This window comes from Hylaeus volcanicus, chromosome 6 (genome assembly GCF_026283585.1).
Source record: "Hylaeus volcanicus isolate JK05 chromosome 6, UHH_iyHylVolc1.0_haploid, whole genome shotgun sequence".
Classification (NCBI taxonomy): Eukaryota; Metazoa; Arthropoda; class Insecta; order Hymenoptera; family Colletidae; genus Hylaeus; species Hylaeus volcanicus.
In genome coordinates this window covers 17060517-17080111 of record NC_071981.1, presented here as the reverse complement: position 1 = coordinate 17080111, position 19595 = coordinate 17060517, and the positions used below count along the sequence as shown (strand labels likewise).

The window sequence follows — 19595 nt, the reverse complement described above, 5'->3', positions numbered from 1 at the left end:
CTCGAGACATGAGCAGACCCTTCTCAAGATACACAACTATCCGTTACGTGATACAACAGGATTGTATAGCTCCAACGTTAAAGGATATCGTCGATGGAAGGTTAGTGAGCTTTAGGTCAATGAAAATCGACGGAAATTTCAAAGTCAACAGTTGCTATTTTTTTCTCCATCTCTACGATCATTATCAGTCATAGTGCAAGTGGAGAAATATATATTTGGTCAATATAATTTCTTATATTATTAAATTACTCGATATTCTGTTTCTGCTTGGAGACGTCATCAGGTGTACATTTTTCTTTTAGTTATGTAATACACTTCCTAAGAAAGAGTACACTCATTTAACATAAAATATTGTGATAAATTTAATTGATTAATATTTATATGCATTACAGAAGTAGAAATATCACGTGAAAATGAATAATTTCATTCGTGTATTGCCTTTTTAATTATTATAAAAATTATACAACTCATTTACCTTATGATACCGTCACGAATTGTATTTATTAATATTTATCTGCATTCCAGGAGGAGCAACAGTGTCTAAAAATGAATGGTTTCATTCACCTGTTGCCTTTTGAATGATCTAAAAAATTGTACATCACTCGAACACGTGTTGAAACCTTTTGACCCTCGTCTATACATTCCAGCATGTATTGCAGCTCTCCAGAAAATTTTTAATTAAAGTTACCGACCCACTAATAAATCTCAGATTTTTCCTAGTGGCTCGAAAATCTACGTTTCAGCCCAGGGGGTTTGCGTGCTGGATCCGTCACTGTCACTTACACGCGCCTGAATGTCGCACACGCGCTCATCCCCCTGCCCCTTCCCGCGATTACAAGCCCGTTGGAATTACATCGGTGCTCCGTACACGCGAGAGTACACGCAACACGACGGCCTCGCGATTTCTGCCAGCGCGCGACGAACGATGACTCCTATCCGCTCGAAGAGCGGAGACGTCGCCTGCGACCCGTTTAATTGTCAGAGTTCTCCGAGGTCAGAACCAATTGGTGGATATCTGGAGAAGCGGCAACGATTTGTCAATCTAGGGTCCCTCGATTATTCACGATCCTCGGCCAGACCTAACCCCGACTTCCTGCGATTCTGCTCGCATTTCCTCGCCGCGTGAACCGCCATTCTTCTCTGGGTCGGTTCTTGAGGACTTCCGGTTCGTTGGTACATCACGCGAGGCTTCACAGGGGATGTCGTTGCTTCCCTTCTCAGCGGAAATCGTACACTTTGGAAATGTTACTTCGAAGGTTTCAGGTGAGGCTTCGTCGGGGTGGTGAAAGATGTTCATTTTTGACGATTAATATTGGAGTCATGTTCGAGCCGTTCATTTTGCAAGTAGCGCAAGTCGCTCTACTTAGGAAATGAATCGAGGGGCTTATTGCTAGTTGGAATGCGATGGAATTAATTTTTTGGAAAGTTTTGATTAGTGGACAAATTTTTATGGGAAGAGAAAAAATAGTGCATCATCGTAAATTATAGTATAGTAGTATTTAATATAGTACTAGGGGTTTATGAAAAGTCCGGCGAAAAAATGAAAACTACTCAGCCTTCGCTATCTTTCAACGAAGTCTCCTTTGATGTGTTTAATCCTATTAATGTGAATTTTCCTATTACTCGAACGACCTCTCTCTCCTCAATTAACCCAAATGAACCACGTTCTGTCGCGCTATTAAGACTAGTCAAACAAATGTGCCGTAAATCCTTATTCTTTCAACTCGCTAGATCTCTACACTTAAATGGTCCATATAGGAACATTGTAGCAAATATAAAATTTTCCTAAAATAGTACATATTTAAATAAAAAATTGTTGTATTCGCTTATTTTTATATATACAGCCAGTTATATAATATCCAACCATTATCTGAACTACTAAATACTACATGCAAATATAGGCAGAATAGTTCGTTCCCTAATCCTGAATGTGTATAGCGACGCACCTATAGTGTCAACGAAAGGCTTCACGATGCTTCGATAAACTAAAAATCCATTTATTATACTCACAAAGTGATCGAGTAAAACTCTTTCTACGTCACCGCTAAGCATTCAAACCACCCTAATGGGATCAAGATTCCCACCAATGTAATTAGGAGAACCAAAGACAGTAGTCGTTTCTGGGACTCACGGATATCAAAACAGTCCCGTTTCTTTCACAAACTCAGTGTCAAATTTCTCGTTCCAAGAGTCAATAGCCTAATTTCCCGGGTCTGACGGCCAGTTTTCACGGCTGTTTTCATGGGATTTCAGTGAAAACACCAACACCCTGCCGCGTCTGTCATCGATTTCCATTGTTAACCGAGCGTCGGACCGGAAACTGGACGCCGACTCCTTAACGACTTTTCGACACCAGACTTCTACCTGCTGGCTCCGAAAGAAGAAGATGGAATGCGGGCCCAAGAGACGGAGAGTAGGGGAAACGCACGATCGGGCCCCAATGGCAAGGAGTGAGGGAAACGATCGAGGCCCAACGTCTCGCAGGAAACGGTCGCTGCGTGCAACCGATCGGGACGAGATAATTCCAAGCGGTTTAAAACTCTGCCTGCGAGTTTTTGAGTCTCGGCCAGATTGGAGATGAGGCTCCAAGAAACAGATAACCCGAAGAGTCATTTTCTGGTGGTCAAAAGTGTTGGAACGCATTCATGGAGAACCTGAGGCGATGAAGATTATTGGATGTTTTTAAAAATTGGTAGTTAAAATTCTTCTTTTATATTTTACATGGAATTTGAGAAATTCCTGCATTATGTTACTAAACATATCTAATGTTAAGGTTGTATCAAAAAATTGAATATTATAAGTATACAACCTACAACATAATGAATAAGTTCCAAAAGGTAAACGCTGGAATTAAAAAGCCTATAAATAGGCTTCCGTCAGATTAGTGTTACAATTGTATACAAAATGAGATTAACAATAACATTAAAGAGATACAACTTTATTTTCATTTCAGGAGTCTGTCAGAATATTTAGTTTATCGAAGAGGTCCATAAAAAATGTTCTTTATCGTTAATGGGAACGCGAAGTTTGAGGAACACTGTGTTATATAACGATGACGAAAGAAAAAGTGACGCGGACGGCGTCGCGTCACGGAGGAATCCTGGTGGCGTCGTACAACCGACGCTAATACTTTCGTCGAAGGCCGAAGAGGCGTTGTTACAATTTCCACGTGAAATGTGTGTCGTGACCGAAATACTGCGTCAATCTGGTCGGTGCGGAGGCGTGCGATGCAAAGCACCACATGACACAAAGAAATAACGCGAGCGCGGTTTCCGAAAAATTCGCGTTCACCTCTGTTTTCCCATTCGCTCGGACATTTCAGCGCTACGGGACACTTCCTGAAATACTTACTAAAAAAATTTCTCGGTACAGTTCCCGAAGATTGTTTGTTCAGCGTAAACAACTCGTTTTTGGGTACGTGAATAGCGGGGATCGTTTCACGGAATAGAAAGTGGTAATAAAAATTCCACTGTATGTTTCTACAGGAAACGGCATAAACTTTTAAATTAGAAGTGTCCAAGAAACATCTAAAATGTCACTTCTAATATGAAAGTTTCTAATAAATATTGTATCTGGTTCTAAATGTCTGGGAAAGGAATTTTAATGAATTGAATCTTTAACAAATTTTTTTTAAATGAACTGGTTTTTCGAAGAAATCACTACAGCTTGGATTCCCCACTCCCTCCAAGAAACTTAAGCATCACTCAGTTCTTAGAACTCGAACTTCAAAGATTAAAATGCTATTTAATATTTCATTCATTTATTTACAATTTATTCCTAAATATATTACTGCGTAATAAATTTTAATCGATTGTATAATCACCATCGTTGAATATCATTCGTTTCCATTTAGTAGACAAATTAAAACTTGCTACCTGCAGGTGGTTCCCATAAAACATGATTATTCGTTACCTCTAGCGGAAGTTATATACGAATCAACCTAATATTATACTTCAAAATTATTTTTATCTCTCCATCAACCGAAATAAATAAATGATAACTAGTGAGATCTCCCGAATGGGTTCCTAAAGAAATTTATCTCTGTTACAGGTGAGTCTTGAAGGAAGAAGGGGTTCAACGACACCAGAACTTTTTTGTAAGTTGGCCAGGACTCACGCGTGGCTGCGTCGTTTTTCGTTCTAGCGTGGTGAATTCACGCGATGGCGGAAACTTCACGTGCCGACGCAGAATCGAGTAAATAAGAAGGATCTCTCTCGTAAAATCGAGTGATCGTAGTAAACACGTGGCGCGTGCATGTGTCCTGGCTTCTGTATGCACATCGCGCATGACCAATGTGACTATAGTTTGTTTATTCGCCCCTGCCAGACACGATGCACCGACAATTGCACTTGTAATTAATCGAGCTGAATATTCGCAAGGGAAAGTTCAAATGGGAAGCGTTTAATGAAAGCCAAATTGATTCAAGGTCTTCTTCAGGTTATCGTATCTTAAAGAAGCACGCTGTTCCTTTTTTCAACGTTTGAAGTTGCACGAGTTGCTTAGAGTATAAGCGATAGACTGAATATCATTGGATGCTTGATATGTTGTAAATATCATGAAAGATTTTGACATCTTTGCAAAAGTAAATTGTATTACATGAAAAATCAGGTTTCAGAAACGATCAGAGTAAGAGTGTGCTTGCTGTACATTGAAATCACCGTCATTGTTTCACAGATATTAACACCGGTCTCGAGTTAACACGTGTTTTGATGTCCAAACGTTGCACTTGCATTATGTATTTCAATTTATGAAACCCAGAGCGGTGTAGAATATTGCAAAAGCTTTGCGAATGCATTTATGACAAGTATATATACAAAAATACACAAGGATGTGCTCGAGTGCATAGATATATTGAATATAAATTTAGAAGACAAAATATACTACAATTTAAGTTTCTCTTCTTTATCTGTGCGTATAAAAATATGAATTTACATAAACATCTAATCGTCAACATTTAATTAACAATAATCGTAATAAACACTGTGTCATTTTTAACAGATCAACCTCCCTGGTCCTAGATTTATTTCTCTAGATAAAATAAAATAACCAGCAATGAGATTGTTTCTTTACGAAAACGGTAAATTAATAAAATTGTTCATACTGCTCTCCTATAGAAAACACGATGGCCTTGAGCTCCAAGGCCAAAGGTGCAATAACTCATCCACCATGGCATCGTTCCACGTTAAAAAATAAATCTTCCATAATTCCAATAAATTCACTATTTTAATTTGAACCTTTGGAAACTGATAAAAAACGGCCATGGCGCATGGTGCGTCCTGATCATTCGAAACGCGTACACAAGGGATGATGTAACCGTGGATGGAAGAGTCTGACGTTTACTCACCTTCACCAAAGACGTGACGACCGGGCTGTCCAGGAGACCCTTGAGGAATAGCAGATCCGTGTCGTCGGCCACCTTGCCCAGCTCCTCCAGGTTGTCGCGTACGTGCATGAAGGCGGCTGGAACAGTGACCACGCACTTTTCCATAACACTGTGCGACTATCCGCGACGGCGAGGGGCAACGACACTACCGGTTCGTGGCGTCGGGACGAGGGCGTAAAAGAGGGAACGACCGACAAGGGGAGGCCGGGTGTGGCCATCTTCCTGGCGGATCAATATTCGGCTAGCTACAGGTGGCTGAGGCAGAGCACGAGGACCTTTCGGTGGAAAAATCGAATACCAGGAGGTCGCTAAACTTCAAACGTCCCCCATCACAATCCCCTCCGCCGCAACAGCGTGTTTTATGAAGCGCCAGCCTCGGGGCGCGACATACAAGTCCTTTGGAAGAATTGTGAGAGCGTACATTTCATACAGCCACGTGTTTCCTACCCCTGGACCAGTCTTTTGCAGGCTGTGGCCCAGATGTGGTTTATGGGTATGCAAAGTAACCTTCATCCAACTCTGTCAGGCGATTGCGATTTTGGTTGCCTGAGCAATTTGTGGTTTCTCTCGAGTTATTACAGGGTTCTGAATGGATCAAAGTCTTGAATTGCGGAACTCGAGTGAAGCATCTCGAAGTTCCATGGGAAAATGATGCGGAAACAATGAAGAAACCATCAAGACCCTTCTAACCACCGAAGTGAGGTTTGCCTCGATTGCAGGTAATTTAACAAAATGTTACATTTCTGAAGGATCATCGAAGAACTATTAAATTTCTCTAATGTCTTGCAATACTTTACGTAATTCAGAATTACGATAGAAATGTGAACCTTTTTCCAGGATTGAAAAAGAAATCAAATTATCCTTTATCATTCTGCAACCTGCTGCTTCGTTACCCAGATAGAAGCAATTAAAGTTTACCGATGTAACTCATGGCGCGCGCCAGTTGAAGTCCAGTCAGCTGATTGTACATCTGCATATGCGCGTACTGGTTCACACTCTACGCGCGCGAAAACTCTAACTGCTCGTATTTCAACGACGAAGTCTCGGATTACAAAATGAAAAAAGACTATTCTATTCATATTGGCACGAGAAAATGATCTTGTATGAAGGTTCTATATTTCTGGCGATATTCCGCATTTGTACCCCTACTAGGATTAATTTATATTTAAAATAGTTCCTCTTTACAATTTTGACAAAGTAGAGGATAAACAGATACACGATACATCGATGACAATTAGGCTAGAGACTGATATAGAGCAAGCTCAAGGACGAAGAAATTATTCAAATTATCACAGTGGTAACGCTGGTTGCTTAGAGATGTTCACAACTCACCGAACTAATTAGAGCTACGTTGAAGATTGACATCGTTAAGCTTTGCTATAGCTTCTCACTCTTCTTCGAGCTCGTTGCATACTTTCCTCCTAACCTGGTTGAAATTTGCTCAAAAAAAATGTTTCTATGCAATTTTGCGCACTGCAGTGCAAATTGTTGGTGTATTTTACCTAATGTTTAACTTTCAGAGACACACGCACGGCTCTCGAGGTTCGAGTGCTCGCGATAATTTGTTAGCCACTTGAACATATGGCGATAAGCGACGTCGTCGACGAGCCGTTTGCATGATGAATGCGTTACGAAGGTATCGATGCAACGTGGTGCATAAGGCTGCATAGAGGAGTATAGCGAACGCGTATCGTCTGTCCAGAACGCCTCGACCTATTTCCCACTAGTTTGAAACCACAGAAAAAATACTTGAAGTAACTGTACTTAGAGAAACCTAACCTTCTGGTATATTTTCAGGAGAAACGGAAAATTTAATTAAACGTTAAACTTATTGCAAGACCTCTTTCGTTGTCCTTCCTTTTCCTTTCTCTTTGAAAGCAGTCCTCCGTTCTAGTCTCCAATGTTAGATATTTAATATATATATTTTGTTGTGTTATGATATGTCATGATGCTTTATGTCGTGATTTATTGTGTAATGATGTGTTTTGTTGTGTTATGGTGTTTTATGTTATGTATTATACATATAATATATTATATATAGGGTGAGGCATATTATTAGGCAGAATTAAGTGTTTAGAGGGAACGTGCCAATCATATACAGCATTTGATGTTAGCCAAATTTTAAGCAACTTGTTCTTCCATACTATTCGATTTAAATAAAACTCAAATAGTGAAGGATCACAATTCTAGATGTGCTCAAATTTGATTTTTACCATTTTCCATGTGATACAGTTTGATTCCATTCATGGCATCGATGCTGGCCAACAACCGCCGATCCTCTATCTTTTCCTTTCTTCCGAAGAAAACCATCTTGACGTCCCTTATCGCACAACGGAATCACAAACCACTCCCCTTCGTCGACCAACAAGTCACAATTCTCGTATTCAGTATCTTTCACTCAAGATTCACATAATCCCTGATAAACTCTGTCCTGGTTTCACCTTTTCGAGTCTCCATCTACCTCGTATCTTCAGCTAAAATGTGTTTCTACCTTCTCATCCGTTAGATACAAATTTGTATTCAAATCCTGACTCGTAGATTTAAATTGGTCTTCAAATCCTCATCCAGTTCCTCAGTTAAAAATTCGAACACGGTGTCTTCTAGCTGTCCTCTAGGTGTCTTCAGTCTGTCGCCAGAGAACTCGAAAGTCAGTCTCGCGAGGACTTCCACTTCTTTTCTTTCTACTTTACCTATTTGTTTTTATCCTACTTCTATAGTGCAATAGTCCCTAACAGTAGAAAATCTTTTATCCTTGTCTCAGTCACAGTCACACTACAACTTTCTATTTTATTTTTACTTCCTTCTCCTATTCGACATTTTTACTTCACTTCTTCGATCAAGTTGCTTCGAAGAGTAGGAAAGCCTTTATCTTTGTCACAGTCGCAGTCACAAAGTCTCGAAATTGACACTTTTCCTTTTCTTTCGACTTCCTCTGTTCAATGTCTTTACTTCACTTCTTCAGTCAAGTTGCTTCGAAAAGTAGAAAAGTCTTTATCTTCACCACAATCACGAAGTCTCGAAGGACCCGACACTTTGCATTTTATTTTTATCTACTTCTTTGATTTAACCACCCCGTTGCAGTTTCACAGCCCGCTTGTTTTTCATTATCTCGAATCACTTGCCACGGAAGACGTTGGATCCTCGAGTCAGAAGCTGGATCGGTGTTTGTTGTCGGAGCAAACAGGTCGACAGAACTTTCTTTGGGGAGCGTGCGCAGCCTGTTCCACGACGACGCGTCGCGGTGAATGGAAACGTTGTGTTACACCTGCTTGGGTCTGTGGGCCCTCGACTCCGCCAGGGGACTGAAAGCGACACCCTGTGGAAGTGACGGGACAACAGAGGCGTGCTAGGCCCACGTCGCGCTGCTTCCCTCGACGACTACGAATTTTTTCAAATTGCTAGCGCTGCAGAAAACTATTTCAAGCAATTTCTTTCGTACTGTGACTCTAGGCTCTTTCATAATTTATTCTTCAAACCGAAACCTTCAGAAATTAGAGACTTTCAATTATTTGTTGGACTTCTTCCTAGAGCTATTTGTATTTTAATGAGAGCGTCTGAAGAGGTTCAGAATATAATTTACTTTGCTTGAAGTAAACACGAATTTGAATAGTATAAAAATCGGTTCGTTTTTGTATTACTATTATATTAATTTGAGGAGGATTTCGATAAAAGCCTAAAGCGTTTACTTGCATGCATGTTTTCCAGGAAATGGTAATAAATTATCTTTCTATTCTATACGCTTTGATTAATTCGAATACTTATTTTAATAGCAGATTCCATTATTTAAGATGACGTTAAAAGTAAAGGTGCACGGAGCTGTCAGTATTCTCGAACACCTTGAGAAATGACACTGTGATGATTTGGACATTAGCTGCACAATCAAGGCGTCATCTTAACTGTGGAGAAAGCGTTCTTCCTTTTCTTACGACAGTTTCTCGTTTAATGCTTTCATTTCCTCCGTGTTTACCACTCGTGGTTTCACGACTGACGCATCTCTGTAGTTATGGACATCACGTGTGATTGTCGAACAGAGATCTTCAGCTTCCACTGTTTGATTGATCACGATTCATATAGAAAATCATGTTCACGAATGATACCTCAGGAAGTTCATTCGATTGGACGTCCCAAAGCCCATAATTTTCTTCTTAACTTCAAATTGAAGATTAACCAATCTTAGCAACATAAAATCTACCAATTTCTTTCACGATAGAACAAATGTTATAAATCCTAAACTGCTAGATTACTGATCGTGAGTAAATCTAACTGAAGTGTCCCCTCGCAACCCAGAATGAGACACACTTCAAATAATTATCGTTTCCACTAAAAAGACATCTTTCAAATTTTCGCGAAAAGTGATTATCCCCACATCGAAACAAGCCTAAACGTCCATCGAATATCATTTGGCGTTGACTTTTTTTATCGCTAGAATTTCGCGCGTCAAAAGTGAGGATCTCCGAATAATTGGAACGGAACGCGTGCTGTCGTCGCCACAGAACGATCAGAACTGACGTTCCAAGAGATTTCGGAGCACGGGAGATCAAAGAGAGAGAGAGAGAGAGGGAGAGAGAGAGAGAGAGTAGGCTATTCTTATTTTTCCAGACGAGACAGAGGGAACGAGAGTGTCAGAGGGAGGAGGCGAAACGCACAAGAAAACGTAAGCACCATCAGCTGAAAACTGGCTACGAGAATTCGAGGCTTCGGACGAAGGATTCGGAAACCAACCAGCTGGTTCCTGGGGAGCGGGAGGAAGGGATCCATAGGCGAAAAGAAAAGAAATACCAAGCAGTCGCGAAGATACAGCGTCGAGACGCCCAGACGTCTGTCCGAGGACGTCACTTCTGAGTGCTCCTTTCGAAACTAGTATTTTTCCCATTCACGTTTGACTGGTACTGCAACGAAAATGGATTCCAACCGGAAGTATTTGGAAATAGAACTTGAAGAGTATGTGGAATGAGTGAATGTGAACATGACTTACGAGGGGACCACCGAACACGATACCAATGGATTTTTATGAATCTCAGGTATGTTATAGAAGTACCTTCCCTAAGTACGAAGTTAAGGAAATTTATGCACTAAGGCACAGTTCCCGAAAAAATCGATGTTAAAGTTTTACGCGCGATATATATACTTTATATACCAATAACTTTGCCCAGTTATGGTTAAGTTCGTACTTAAGACACTTCTACGATATACCTGAGATTCATCAAAATCCAGTGGTACCATGTTTGATGGCCCCCCTGTTAGGAATAATCTTGAAAAATAGGAGGTAATAGTAAGTGGAGGTAACATATTGTTTCAAAATAGTTTGAAATCATTGGTACTATTTTTACTTTAATTGAGGCTTGAAATAGACAGGAGTCTGGCAGTGGTTGAAAATAGAAGTGAAAATTGAAGGAGAATATGTGGTATGTGTGAATGTGTTATATTTGGAGGCCATGATAGCAAATAATACGAGCTGTAAATCTAAGCACTAAACGTAATCAAATTAAAGTATACAATATACAGTATATAAAAGTCAAAATATGAAGACAGAATGATAAGCATGTAAAACGGAATAAAGAAGAAAGAGATGCTCGACAAAATGTGCAAAAATGTCAAGACCTATCAATCTGATTTAAAGTTAATTTTGATCAAACTTAATAAATCAATTAACGTCGTTCCATAATTTGTTCATTTTGTTTACTGATACTGGCCGTTCATTGCTTGCTTCGATGAAGAGGAGCAATGTTTATTTTCTGTCGTACCAGAGCATACGCGGTTCCAGGTTGTTAAATCGATTATAAAACCGCTCTTCCCTCAACGACTTTACCTTTTAGAAGATCCGAAACTGCTGCTTATTATCAGAAAAGTCGTTAAATTTGAACGGGGACCAGCTGCTCCGCTATTAGTAGCTGGGGAACGAGGAAGAAAACACGAAGAGGAATTAACGGAGCGATGGTCTCAGGTAAATGAATCCAGGAATTTTTCCAGGCATTTTCAATGAAAATTTCAAGAAAAATATTTTTCGTGATAAATTTGACGAAAAGTGCAGAGAATAAAAATCAGAAGACTCGAGTTGAAGGACGAGAGAAGCGATTAATGAGTAAACGAACTGGAATCAAGGAGAAGGAGAAGAACAGGCCACAAACCGCACTCGGTGCTGAGAGTTCATAATTCTTTAAAGGGAATTCATCGCAACACGAGGACGGCTGGTATTCATTTTCTTCAAGGTTGAAAGATACATAGTTTTTGTTATGAGCTTTATCGATCGCCCGAGTTTCTATTTGGCGAGCACGTGCGATGATATCGATCATCTGTTTGTTGTAATTTTCATACGACATAGGAAAGTCAGTGAAAATTAAGTTGAAAGTATGATGCCACAAAATTAGAATTTTCTATTAAATCTGGAAAAGTGGTGTACGGAAGTAAATAATACGAAAAAATTATTTGCATCGCAATTTCTTGCTAGTTATTAAAATGTTAAAAATAATAGAATTTCCTTATATTTGAAAACAATATTTATCACCCAATTTTTTTTTTGAAAATGGTATGATAATTTATTAAATAGTTGAAAATTTATTGCAAAATAAATGGAATAATATTACTTCGGATACAACGAAGAAATTAATAGTTAAGGTGCCAAGATTAGTAAAAGAAATTTTAACAAGACATATATATTAATGAAAAGAAAATTGAATTGTTTTTATTGTTACTGATGAAACATTAAATAAACTATTGTTACAATATATTCTCTAATGCTACACAAACTAAATACAGAAATATAAGCAATATTCAGTGATGGATGCGTAACTTTTTTTAGATACTTATTCCAATTAAGGAAGTGTCCATATTTATAAGCGAGAGTGCATCTGAAATGTGATTTTCCATCCAGATTATTCTCGTATAGTAATCGCATTCGACATTTTGTGTTGTTGTCGCTCGTACCTCGACCTCAACGAAGAAATTGGAACGCAGGCCAGCATCTACGGTGCTTCCTCAGAAATTACGTTAAAATTAACAAGATCACAGTCACCTCGTACCACTGCGGAAAGAATCTATAGCTGACTAGTAATCAAAACTTCCAAGGAGACGAACGAAGTGTTTCAATCAACGCACTCGATGTACTTCATCAAATCCTCTCAAACCAAACTCAAAGTCAACAATCCAATCATTCGTCGAGGAGAATCTACTAAAAGCTTTAAAGTGAATTCGTAATAGAATAGAAATCGAAGGAATCCGCAAACACGAACAAACGGAGGCTTAAGATTTAATCAAACTTAGCTTAGACTAATTATGAACGTGAGGTAAACTCAATTTCTATGACTGTTGTAAAAGGTACTCACTATTCCATACCCTAAGTCAACGCAGATCTAATAGACTAACAGACATTTCCATTTATTAACTTCACGCCTTGATTGTAATACTAACATTACAAAGTACAGAAGGTACTCGCTGCCTTCATTTCAAACAAACAATTTTTCACACATTCCCTGAGGTGATCGGAATGTGTTCATTCACCAGTAGCACTATACATTCCCAGTACAATCCACTAACACTGGTCTTCGAGGAGAAGCCACAGAAGGAATTTCGTGAAGCTTCCTAAACTCCACTCGAAGCCAGTCAAAGAGAAGAAAACGGACGAGTTGACGAAACCCAAACAAACGTCATCAAATGTTCAGGAACCAGGTCGAACGTGTCCAATGTAACGACGGGAGCCGAACGTTGGGAATCAGGAAAAATAACCAACGGAGTTCACGGTAGTCAATGAAGCCCTATTCTATCTTTACCGAATTCGTCCGTAGCCGAAATCAAACAAACCGGTACACGGCGCTCTCAGACTCACCGGAAGTGGACTTGAGATGAGGCAGCTCCCTCTTCGGGACGATGGAGCACCCGCAGATGTCCTCGATCTCCATCAGCGACCTTGTCTTCTTCATCCTTGAGGCGACAGCGAGGTCAGGTGACATCGATCATCGCGATCGTCGTGGATCCCAGCCTCGAGTCTTCCACTCGAGCGCTCTGGCCTCTGGTAGCATGAATCCCAGGTCGATCGACGAGCTTGTCATTCTGGGGCAGAATTGTTGAGACGAGACCTGAGGGGACCGAGCTGAAACGTGTACACGCGAGGCACCCCTCGGGTCTCGTCGCGTTATCGGTCCACTCGCACCTCTCGAAACTTCCACGTGCTGTGCCCAATCGCGTCAATCGATCGCCGTCCGACGACGGAAATCAAAATGGCAGTCGAAGATCTCGGGATCTATTCATAGATCATCGTAGGAGGAGTGGCAGGGAATCGCGACGACGCGGAGAACGAACGAGGAAGACCGCAACGGGACCTATAAGCCCGCGCTCGGTTCGTGTCCGGTACTTATAGCTTGAAACAGCGAGGGGGTGGGTTTTTGCACCCTCTCTCTCTTTCCGCCTAGCGATTTAGCGACTCGTGGCAACGAGTGCCGCGTGCGTTCCGATCGATCGATAGCGAACGCGCCCACGAAAGGGCGGAAAACATTCTCTCCGTCCGGAGACCAGAACTGAAACGCCTTTGGGCATATTGGCATTATTGTTTTGTGACTGTTCGATATTGTATTGACGAAACAAGGTGGTCGTCGTAAAAAGGAGTGGACTGTTTGGTGACAGTTGCTTTGGAGATTTTAGAAGAGAGTAATTTGTAATTGTTTCCCTTATTCCTTACCAGAATTTCTGTAGAGGGATCCAGTTTTTTGTGTGGAGATATTAATACTATTGTTTTGAGTCTATGCAATTTTATAGACTGCTTGGTAGCAATTGCTCTGGAGATTTTTGAACAAAGTAATTTGTTATTGCCTTTGCTTTGCCTTATTCCTTACTAGGAAGTCTTTAGAGAGGATCCATTTTTCTTGTGGAGATATTAATATTATTTTATTTTAATTCTTTATTAAAACTCATTATTAGTTTGTTCCTTGTTTTCCTCATAAAGTATAACATAAGTATAATAGATGTTTTATGTTTAGTTGAATATTATAGACTTCATTGTTTTTTAATGGAAAGTTGCCTTAACGTCAAACTTGAAAAACTTGAAAAATGTGCCTGCAACTAGTTGTAGCCATTATAGTTAAAAGACTATACAGCTACTCCCACTATGTCTAAAATGTGATTCATGGTTTTGTCAACCTACTTTTGCTGCTAAAGTACTCATTCATGTGCCTGTCGTCGCGTTACAGACTCGTTTACCTATTGATTAATAGCCCTAAGAACTCTAAGAAACTAGAAGCAAAGGTATCAAAAGTTTTCGCTGAAATTTTCTCTTGGGGGAACTTCAGGAACAATTAAGAACATGGTTCTTTCACACGTGCTTCCTATTTCGCCAGAAATAATCTATCACACGTAGTTTACGTCACCCCCTTCGCGAAGTTTGAAAAATAACTTTTCCAGAGAAGTCGGGTTGCTTCTCGGAGAGTCGAAGGTATATTTTCATCGCCGTGTGTGCACAAACAAGACGTTCATCATACATTCGAGATCTTCAACCGTATGTAAACGAAACTAGTTCCACTGTTGAGGGAAAAACGAAGTGCCAGGCAAATATAGATTACATACAGATTGTTTTGTTTAGAATAGTGGATTAATATTTTATATTTTAATCAGCCTGAAGGAAATATTAGCAAAGAAAAAGAAAAGTGGAGATTAAACTATTTATGGGCTTATTGTTAAAAAATAGTCCTTTTTGAGAAGTAGAAATTTATTGTATACAAATCTTGTAAGCCTGAACTAAGAATTGTTTAATGCATATAGGTTTATGTGTTCCTTACTATCTACATACAAATGTATACATACAGCATTGCACTCATATACAATTTATAGTATTTATAAAATATAATTTAGTTTTTGAAAAGTTCACAGCTAATATAGTAATTAAAACCTAACTTAACTCGTTCAGATACATGCATATAAGTAAAACTAAACATGAATTTAATTTTAACGTTGATTTAATTCTAAATCAAAATTTTGTAAAATCTCAAAAGTGTATAAAAAACAATCTTCTTCGGTTGTAAGGGTGCAGCCATCTCGTGGAATCTATCGCTAACTCGGACGAAATTTTAGACCGACACGTTGCTCGTTCGTTATTAAAATCGATATATTAATAAGTAAGAATATTATTTGCCAACGAACAGGGTAAATAAAAAGTTTTTGTTAAGTTTTCAATAGATCGCGAATACGATCCCTCGGAATATTCTACGATTTTTAGGGAATTTAACAGCTGCTGCCATCTAGCGAGACTTGCTGTGTAGTGAAATCCTGTGGGCATTGCAGTTGCATACTCGCAGGCGTTCTCAAGCATCCTCCATTCGATAACGTTATCACATTCTCCGTTATCAACGAAAGGTGGCATTACCGATTCGAAGAATAAAGTAACATTTATCGTTATCGCAACCGTTTAATATGCAACAGTCGCTGAAACTGTATCTATGACGTTATCGCAAGGATATCAACATCCTGTACAGTTTAAATGACAAACCTTGTTGTTTTAAAGGTAATCTGGATTTATCACGGACACGTATTCTTATCATAAACGTCGCTGCGCATCCTTCACAGTTAACTGTAATATTTATATCGCTTTCGATTTATATTGTTACAATGATTTATTTTTACTAAGTACACGAAGTAAGTCTCGATAATTCCACGATGAAAACCACGTAATTAATTGCTCGAAGTGAGGTAGATAAACATAAAATATTATTTATGATTCAGGGATTTCCTGTATCACCTCTCTTGAGTTTTTAATTAGCTTTTTGAAGCCCAGATCGCTGGAGGGTCGTTTGCTGTCCTTTTTCGAACTACCGGCTTCGAGTTTCAAACTTCAAACCTCCAACATCCAATTATCTTGTTACTTCCAATCTTTTTTCAATGGAAGCGAACATTTAGGAGATTTGAATAAATTCTTATTATGAACCACGATTACCATCAATGTTACGATACAAGTAATATAATGATATATTTTTTTCAGAAAGAAAATCAAGGTTTACGTACAAACAAGTTTTATCTAAATAAACAAATATGAGCATAACAATCGTTAATACCCATTTCCTTAAAAATTCTTTGAAGGATATTAATTACTGATAAAGTTGTAACAGTGTTTTCCAATGTAACACGATTGCAAGAGAAGATACGAAATTGCTTTGAAGCCAATGTGTTAATACTGGCAAAGTCCTGCAACAGCCTTATCAACTTTTTTTAACGGCACCTAAGAAACGAATAATCCGAAAATGATCCCTTTATTGCTACTCTATCTCATCGTTACCTCAACTAGTAGCGTAACTCCTATCTTAATCATCGCTGTATCGATACAATTCTACAGTTAAACAAAATAAAAAATTGAGTACTTCACTTCGGGGAAAAAGACTTGGGTGTTATATAAATAAAAATTCGTTAGTATTAAACTATGTAATGTACATATTAGTGTTGAAGCTTCATCGGTAAATAAGCATCCAGCTTCCAACCTTCACAGCCTTGGCATTGACTGGGAAAGGATCACCATTACTGTCTACATTTTCAGATTTAAGTTCAAACAAAACAGAAATATTTACTTCGTGCACAAGCAACCCGTAGATCGGTTACATTTGTGAAAAGTAAGAAACTCACACAACGTCCTATCTTTTCGTGACAGAGTACAAACGGTCCAAGAATACAATCTGCAGAGTTCTAAAAATGTTCAGAATTTTCAAGGTTTGAAGTAGACATCCAATAGGAGGTGAATCCTTACTTTGAATGCCATTTTCATCCCCAAAGGCACGAACGGTGACGCAACATGTTGTCAAGGGGGTGTTGGGGGCTGAAAATAAAATTCAAGTAGAATCGAATCGGATTAACATCGACTCGAATCGCTTTCAGCCGACGAGATACCATTCACTTCGACGTTTCACATTCTTTTCCCGTCGTCGGCTGTCGCTAATAATCCTGATTCACGAGCCTGCGCTGTCAATAACTGCCTAAGCTTTGGAAATTCGCCGCTGTAAATCGCGGTTATCGAACGACAGCGTCCCGACGCCTGCAATCGTCCGCGGTGCAATGCGCGCGTTATATCGAGGACGACAGCGATTTGATTACGTGCGAACAACCGACGAATCAGGCCACCGAAAAGATAAAATTACAGTTCCCGTCTCCGGTGCTCCGTATCGTTGAAACTTAAGCGACAATCGATGGCATGGAACACGACAGGACACGCGTAATCATTGGTAACGATTTCCCACAACAAACCAGCCTTAAGTGAAGAAAGGACTGTGTTTAATAATTGTTTCCGAAAACAATTAATTACTGGCGTTTGCCATACGAATGAGTTTTCAAACAAAAAAGCGATATTGGAGCAATTACGCGACAGGTCTCTTTCGAAAGACGCTGTTATCGGCGTAATTCTCAGTCAAAATCAAGTATTTTTATTTTTTTACATGATATATACCGTTTAAGTACATACGGATTTTTCGAAATATCAATTCTTGTAATTGGCACAAAATTTATAGACAAAAATGTCTGTAGCAAGAAATGTTTTTATTTTAAGAAATGCACCTGAGAAATACAAAACCTTGACGAAGGAAAGTGCTGTAAAATTGTAATCGATAGTAATGTTTCCTCTTGTTGAAATTAGCCAAGAAAACAACATTGTAAACACTGAGAGACCGGCTAGAACCCGATTAATTAGCGAAATGGGCCGCAGCCTTCGAACCGACATATATCACGGAATACCAGTTAGCTTTGTCTAGACCATAGTAACAACAATAGCCAACAGCTTACCGCAGTCGACGCCTCAGCTGTTAAATCGTGTCTCACACCACGTTGGTAGCCATTCGGAGCGTACCTAAATCATCGCCACTTATCATTATTACTTCAGGACAGGAATAACATAGAGAAATCCTCGATGGCGAGAAAAATACTGAACTACCGCCATGTCTGAATCAATTAGAGGTTCAAGGTCGCAGAAGGTTCATCCATCATATTCTTCACCTACGTCTCACCTTCCAATTTAATTCCATTTCTCGTCTATACTCACCGATTCAACCTTTTCAATCTTCAATCGTTCGGTGTTAAGGAAAGCGTCCATCCCGAATCAATTTCACAGTTTGTTTTTCCAAAATTAACTTTTAAATATATTTAAAGATTGGATTAAGATGTAGAAAAAATAAAAATCTTGCAGAATTCTCATTAATATTATTATCTGATTTTACGTGTACTCGAGCCCACCAGTTGGAGGTTCCAAGCACTCTCTGTCTCTCACACAATGGAAATATAGGTCTCGTGAATCATAATAAAGGAACTGACCTTCGGTAACAGAAGTTTCTCTCTCGATTATGTGTAATCGCGTTCATTGGCTGTTTGCTACCCGATATTTAGTATTCAGTGCACAACTTTCCAACACAGACGGAGATCGACAGTCAGAGGTCTACACACTTGGTTATTTTATGCATTTGGCGTGAACATGGGCATCTTAACACTTTCCTAGACGAATGAGGCTAAATACGTTCATGGATCCCATTGGGGAAGGTCCAAACATGTAAATGAGACACTATATATTATGGTCGATGAGGTTTCAGAGTTTTATTCTAAGATAATTCTGATATTCTAAGTTCGTTCATAGATCCTGATGATAAGAATCACGTAGTGGTTAAAATATATAAATACAAGAAAATATGCTGGAGGCCATAAGGTTCCAGTACTAGTAATCTAAAGTTAACCCTTTGCACTCGAGGCCTTTTTTTCTGGTATCTACCAGCAACTCGAGATGTTTCTTAGCATTCTATTCCCATGAATTCTAAGCTAATTAGATTTGAGAATAAGGTCACCTTTACCGCACCGACAATCATTTTATCGACCCTTCGAGCTCCACAAAAATTAAATCTAAAGAAACATTAAGTATCGTAGATTTCCTGCGTGAAACCTAATGGTGACTGAGAGTCACCTTTCGAGTGCAAAGGGTTAAATAGACCTCAAAGGCCAAGATTAAAGTATATTATATAACAAGTACATGTGCTACAGTTTTTCGAGTCCCACATTGTTACTCCAAGTTTATATATACTGGCAATTTGCAACGTCCAGAGTCAAAATATATATATGAACATAAGAAAATATGCTGGAGGCTCCGAGACCTCGGTACTGATACTCCAAGGTTAAATACATCCACGGATCCCAATATAATCGCAAGTAAATATCCGGCAGTCCGTCGAGTCCCATACTGTTACTCCAAGTTTATGTACATTGACAACTTCCG

General features: G+C 39.3%; 1 protein-coding gene and 1 long non-coding RNA gene across 4 annotated transcripts in view; one reads left to right on the top strand and one right to left on the bottom strand.

Moving 5' to 3' along the window:
* The window catches only part of LOC128877826 (MAGUK p55 subfamily member 2), a 32063-nt gene extending 18371 nt beyond the window's left edge, over positions 1 to 13692 (bottom strand). For 2 of the 3 annotated variants that reach the window (XM_054125406.1, XM_054125408.1), the window contains exons 1-2: positions 13206 to 13692; positions 5345 to 5460 (exon numbers count right to left, since the gene is read on the bottom strand). In XM_054125406.1, coding sequence (XP_053981381.1) covers positions 5345 to 5460; positions 13206 to 13329 — 240 coding nt within the window. In that variant the 5' untranslated portion in view covers positions 13330 to 13692. Of the gene's footprint in view, positions 1 to 5344; positions 5461 to 7596; positions 8635 to 13205 lie in introns of those variants that run through there. The other variant, XM_054125407.1, reaches the window with a different exon arrangement.
* On the top strand, positions 1123 to 5334 carry LOC128877838 (uncharacterized). The gene is made up of 4 exons (XR_008457309.1): positions 1123 to 1263; positions 2254 to 2692; positions 2954 to 3414; positions 4051 to 5334. It is a non-coding gene; the product is annotated as an uncharacterized LOC128877838 (long non-coding RNA).
* Positions 13693 to 19595: the final 5903 nt, after the last annotated feature.